We start from the raw sequence: 5,667 nt of genomic DNA, 5'->3' as shown, positions 1-5,667 counted from the left end.
ATCAAGATTCCCAGAAGGAGTTTAATAAATAAACTCGTCCCTGATATTCACATTTATCCTGTTAGAAATATTGTCTCTTTCCTCAACTGACCCAAGGTATCATATCCTTCTCAGGAGTGCAAAATGCCATCTGCAATTATTCATGGCAGAAAAATAAAAAGACACAAAAGGAAATGTCAGGATGCAGGTCTGATGTGCCAAGCACCATGTTGGTTGCTTTGGTTTCATTTATTTCTCATCATGAAATGTCCCTGAAGATTTTTTTTTTTTACCTTCATTATAAGTATAATTGATGAATAAAAAGTGTCTCTACTTACGGTATACAACGTGATGGTGGTGGATATATGTCTACGTTGTAAAATGATTATCACAATCAGACATTAATTAATACATCCATCATGAGGTTTCCTTTATGCAAATAGAACACCCAAGCTTCTCATACGCTTGATTTTTTTTTCCCCACTCACAAAGCAAGTGCTGGATCTTGGATTAAATTCAGAGTGTGAGTCTTATGTTACACCAAACGATAAAAGCCATCAGAGCTACTTCTGTCTCCCCCTGGAGAGGGAGACAATTGCTGTGCAGAAACACTGCTGGTTGGGTGCCTGATTATCTTATAAGTAACTTATAAGTCTGCATCATCAGTCTCTATCTTCTGAAGACCAACAAATTGTTTTTATTTCCATGTGCTTTCTTAGGAGTCAATGTAGTTCATTCTTTCTCTCACTTAACTGTTTTCTAAAAAGAAGATATAGCACCCATCACCTTAAAGGAAGAAATCCCTTGGGATGAGACAGAGAATCTCAAAGATACAGTTGCCCATCTTCTCTTAGAATTAATTGCTAAAAGGTCAGGTGCAGTGACTCACACCTGAATTCCCAGCACTTTGGGAGGTGGAGATGGGAGGCTCACTTGAGGCCAGGCACGTGAGACCAGCCTGGGCAACATAGCAAGACTCTGACTCTACCAAAAATAAAAATTAAAAAAAAATGAGCTGGGTGTGCTGGCACACACTTGTACTCCCAGCTACTTGGGAGGCTGAGGCAGGAGGATCATTTGAGCCCAGGGGTTCAAGGCTGCAGAGAGCTATGATCTCACCATTGTACTCTAGCCTGGGTGACAAAGGGAAACCTTTCTCTAAAAAAAAAAAAATTAAAAATTAAAAAAATTAATTGCTAAAGGAGATGACTTGAATTTCCATGAAAGAGTCTTATGAACTTCAAGTTTAAAGGCCACATGTTCTAATCTTTACTCAGGTCCACCTGGATGGATACTACCCACCTGCTACAACTAAGTTCATGGGTAGATAGGTGGACATACCTTCAAAGCAAGGGAAAGACTTGGGGCTTTTTTCAGGAGGAAAATATTGAAACCATAAAAGGAAATTATGAGATCTGAGTGATCGTTTAGAAATACTAATTCTGCACTCTTCAGAGAGGCATTAACAATGATTGGTCCAGAGAGTTGACTCAACAGATCAATGATTGGAGTTCAAACCCAGTCTCTGCCAATCTGTGTATTTCACATCCGTGATGTAACCTCACCTTACCTAAATGACAAAGGGTAAAGGGTAAAGGGTAGGGGTGATGGTACGAACTGACACACCTGTCATTTGACAAGGCCTTTGGATGGTTCTGAGACAATTCAAAGTTTGGGAATTGTTGCTCTAGAAGACAGATCTCATAACTTCATTTTCGTCCTTGTGTTTGTTTGAGGGCATAGGATAATTCTGATTGACAAGTCATGTCTTAAACTTTGTTTCATCCTTAGCACTTACAACAATGCATGCAACAGACTTAGAGTTTAATAAAATCTTGTTTCAATAAAGGAAATGGAGGCAAGAGCAGAATGCATCAAAAAAACATCTAGAGGGGTCATGAAAGCGTGGACCAGTGGTTCTCATCCCCTGTGTGTATCTTCAAGAAATCTGGAGTGGGGAACCAAAAATCTGCATTTCTAACACGTTTCCAAGTGATGCTGCTGGTTCATACACTTTATTGTGTTTCAATGCATCTTTTCCGTCAGATTCATCGGTAACATGGAACCTGGAAACCGAACAGCTGTTTCAGAATTCTTTCTCCTGGGACTGTTGGAGGATCTAGAACTGCAACCCCTTTTCTTCAGCCTGTTCCTGTCCACGTACCTGGTCACGGTGCTGGGGAACCTGCTCATCGTCCTGGCTGTCAGCTCTGACTCCCACCTCCACACCCCCATGTACTTCTTCCTCTCCAACCTGTCCTTGGCTGACATCGGTTTAAGCACAACCACCATCCCAAAGATGTTGGTGAACATCCAAGCTGGGGATCAGAGCATCACTTACGTGGGCTGCATCACTCAGGTCTGCTTCGTCTTGGTTTTTGCTGGCTTGGAAAATTGTCTCCTGGGAGCAATGGCCTACGATCGCTATGTGGCCATTTGTCACCCCCTAAGGTACACAGTCATCATGAACGCCCGCCTCTGTGGCCTGACGATTCTACTCTCTCTGTGTCTCAGTGTCGCGAATGCCCTGCTGCTCAGTGTCATGGTCTTGCCGCTGTCCTTCTGCGCAGACCTGGAGATACCCCTCTTCTTCTGTGAACTTGCCCAGGTCCTCAAGCTCGCCTGTTCTGATACCCTCATCAACAACATCCTGATATATTTTGCAGCTGGCGTATTTGGAGGTGTTCCTCTGTCTGGGATCATTTTCTCTTATACTCAAATAGCCTCCTCTGTTTTGAGAATGGCGTCAGCAAGTGGAAAGTATAAAGCTTTCTCCACCTGTGGATCTCACCTCTTGGTTGTGTCCTTGTTCTACGGGACAGGTTTCGGGGTGTACATTAGTTCTGCAGTTACTGACTCACCCAGGAAGATGGCAGTGGCTTCAGTGATGTATTCTGTGGTCCCTCCAATGGTAAACCCGTTTATCTACAGTCTGAGGAACAAAGACATGAAGGGAACCTTGAGGAAACTTACGGGAAGGATGCCTTTTCTTCTATGATGTGACATTTGCTTTGGACTTGGGTTTCTAGAGCAAGTCAAAGTGACAGAACACCCGGTGAGCCAGAATGTCTGCATCTTCCATCACCAGGTTCTTCTACAATGTCTAGATGGCATAAAGACTAAGTATGTTTCTACATTGGCTGGAAATCTGACTTTGCTTTTTTGTCTGTGTCGGGTTTGTCTGGAACTGTTGGTTCTTGGCACACCCATGGCTGAAGAATGACCAGACATGCCACAGTTAGGCAAGCATGAAAATGAGGTTTATTGAGGAGAAATAGATAGGATTATAGGGCAAGAGCAAGATATAGGTTTACAGAGCATGGTACATACACCATAGATGATGACTGGACCCACTGTCACAGCTGGGCAGTCAACAGGAAGGGCAAAGAAAAAGACACTGGCTATGGTCTGCACTTTGTTTTATAATGCCTGGATAGGGACCTCCCTCATGGTTCAGAGGTCACCATGGAACCACTTTGATTGGACAGTTGGGAGTCACATGACCTTAACTACACATGTGGGTTCTAGGTCACTTTCTGGACTTGATGGTACCCATGTGGCTTGGCCGGTGGGCTAGCAAGTCCTCTGCATTCTTTTGCAGCTGGCACGCCAAGTTCTGACTGGCAGATTTGTAGGGTGTTCCCTCCTCCCCCAGGTAGGGAGAATCGGGGTTGGGCAGGACCAAGATGGGAGCAACAGCACCACTTTTGCCCTTAGGAGACCTGGAATCCCTCTCTATCTACCTAACATCTAGATCTGTAATGCTTGACAAATGATTTCAATTCTCTAGACTTAATTTCTTTCCTGGGGTCATAGAATCAGAGTCTGAGCCTGACTGATTTTTTTTATGGAAAAAGAAAAGTTGCAGAGGGTGCATAGCTCAGGGAAAAGATCTAAGTGAGCTTGTTGTTGTATCTGGAGACGAGCTTCCCCCGTATTGCACAATTAGGGTCATGTCCATTGCACTCCAGCTGTAGGTCTGCGGTGGAGCCACGGGGCTAAGATTTTATGCCCAACTTAGCAATTAGCAGGGCCAATCACTGGAAAACTATATTCTTCTGAGACAACATTAGCCTCTACCCTACTCAGTTTTATCATCTAAACATTAGCATAATTGGATGATCTCGGTGGTTTGAGATGATTGTAAAATATTTGAACTTCATCGTCTTGAAAATCCATCAGTTTAAGATTCCAATTTTAACGAAGGAATCCTAATTCTTTTGTTGTTGTTGTCGTTTTGTTTTAACTCCTCTTACTGTCACTCCCAAGGAAGCTTCACTCTCATACACTCGAACAATAAAGAGAGTTACCTTTCGTTACAAGGACGTCAGAGGTAGGAAATGGACAAGAACAGGGAGGAGGGCTTTGTTCAGTCCCCAAGCGGTGGTGTCACCATACTACTGGTTTTCTTCTGGGTCCCCGGGTGCTTGCAGCTGATGCAAGTGTCACATCCAGAGGTGATTCCCAGAGACCAAAACCTGAGCGCCCTTCCCTGGGTCAGTTGATAATAGTTCCTTCTAGAGAGTCAACCAGAAGACATCTGTGTCATGAGTTGAATGTCGGCCATTGACACTATATATCCATATCCTAATGCTTTCACTTGTGAATATTAACTTATGTGACAAAAGGGCGAATGTTACTTCTTTGGGAAAAGGGTCTTTGCAGAGGAGTCCTGGGTTACCTACAGGGTCCCTGAAAGGACGGTGGGTCTCGTGAGCTGAAATAAATCAGCTCTCCGCTCTTTCTCTGCGATCTCTGTGCTCTCTCCCTCCCTCTCCACCTAGCTAACAGGTGCCCTGCTGAGCTCTGAACATCCCAAAGGAGCCCAGCAGACAAAAAAAGGGAATGTGAATTTTTTACAGTTGCTAGACCCATTGACCAAAACTGCCTTTTAGTGTCTGTTTCTAGAGCCCGGAGAAGTTCCTGGATGACAGCATGGGGGACAATCTCCAGACATCAAACCCAGCCCAGAATCGTATCTTGAGGGCAAGGTCCCTTTATCCCTAAAGCAAAGGGAACAGGATGCAGCGGTTTCATGCGGCAGATTCCCTTATCTGCTTGCAGTTAAGAAGAAGAGAAGGAGCAGATACAGCAATTCACAACAATTAACTATTTTTGTCTTCGTCCCCATAAAAGCAGCAAGCCACCCACCCAGGCTCGCTGCTGGCATCTCCTTTCTCTTCCTTCGGGATGCCACACCCTCTTCCTGCTCTCCCCACCCCCAATAAAGTGGCATAAATAAATAAATATATATGATTTAAAAATAAAATGAAGGTTCTGTAGTTTTGCCTTTTACGTTTGAGGGATGAAACCGTTGGAGTTTGTTTTGTTTTGCCTTTGATGTGAGACAAGAATGTAAATTCATTTGACGGCCTGATCCCTTTTATTAAACAGTTCATGCATTCGCCGTAATGCCCATTCAACAATAAATAAACTGTTTATGTGTTGGTATTTTTCCGGACTCTCTTTTCTGAACAATAGTGCTGTGGAATCTATCCCTGCACTAATATCACACGTCTTAATAATTGTAGCCCACCAGTCAGCGAAAACTAAGTGGGTTGTGGTAATAAGCAAACCCCAAACTTCTTTTAGTTACAAGCACAAGGGTCCACTGTTTATGGTATGTTTACTATATTATCACTTTTATTCATGCAGGAATATATATATATACATGTACAGTTATAAATT

The 5,667-nt window shown here is 43.4% G+C and overlaps 1 protein-coding gene across 1 annotated transcript; it reads left to right on the top strand.

The window, feature by feature from the left end:
- The first annotated feature begins 2,038 nt into the window (after positions 1 to 2,038).
- On the top strand, positions 2,039 to 2,977 carry LOC105811913 (olfactory receptor 7G2-like). The gene has a single exon (XM_012646207.1). It carries the CDS (start codon positions 2,039 to 2,041, stop codon positions 2,975 to 2,977), a length of 939 nt encoding a protein of 312 aa, XP_012501661.1.
- Positions 2,978 to 5,667: the final 2,690 nt, after the last annotated feature.

Source organism: Propithecus coquereli, unplaced genomic scaffold (assembly GCF_000956105.1).
Source record: "Propithecus coquereli isolate 6110/MARCELLA unplaced genomic scaffold, Pcoq_1.0 Scaffold241, whole genome shotgun sequence".
Classification (NCBI taxonomy): domain Eukaryota; kingdom Metazoa; phylum Chordata; class Mammalia; order Primates; family Indriidae; genus Propithecus; species Propithecus coquereli.
The sequence above is the reverse complement of the archived record's forward strand: the minus strand, read 5'-3'. Positions and strand labels throughout refer to the sequence as shown.

Excerpts from the sequence above, each read along its gene's own strand:
- LOC105811913 (XM_012646207.1), top strand. The coding sequence starts at position 2,039 with ATGGAACCTGGAAACCGAACAGCTGTTTCAGAATTCTTTCTCCTGGGA.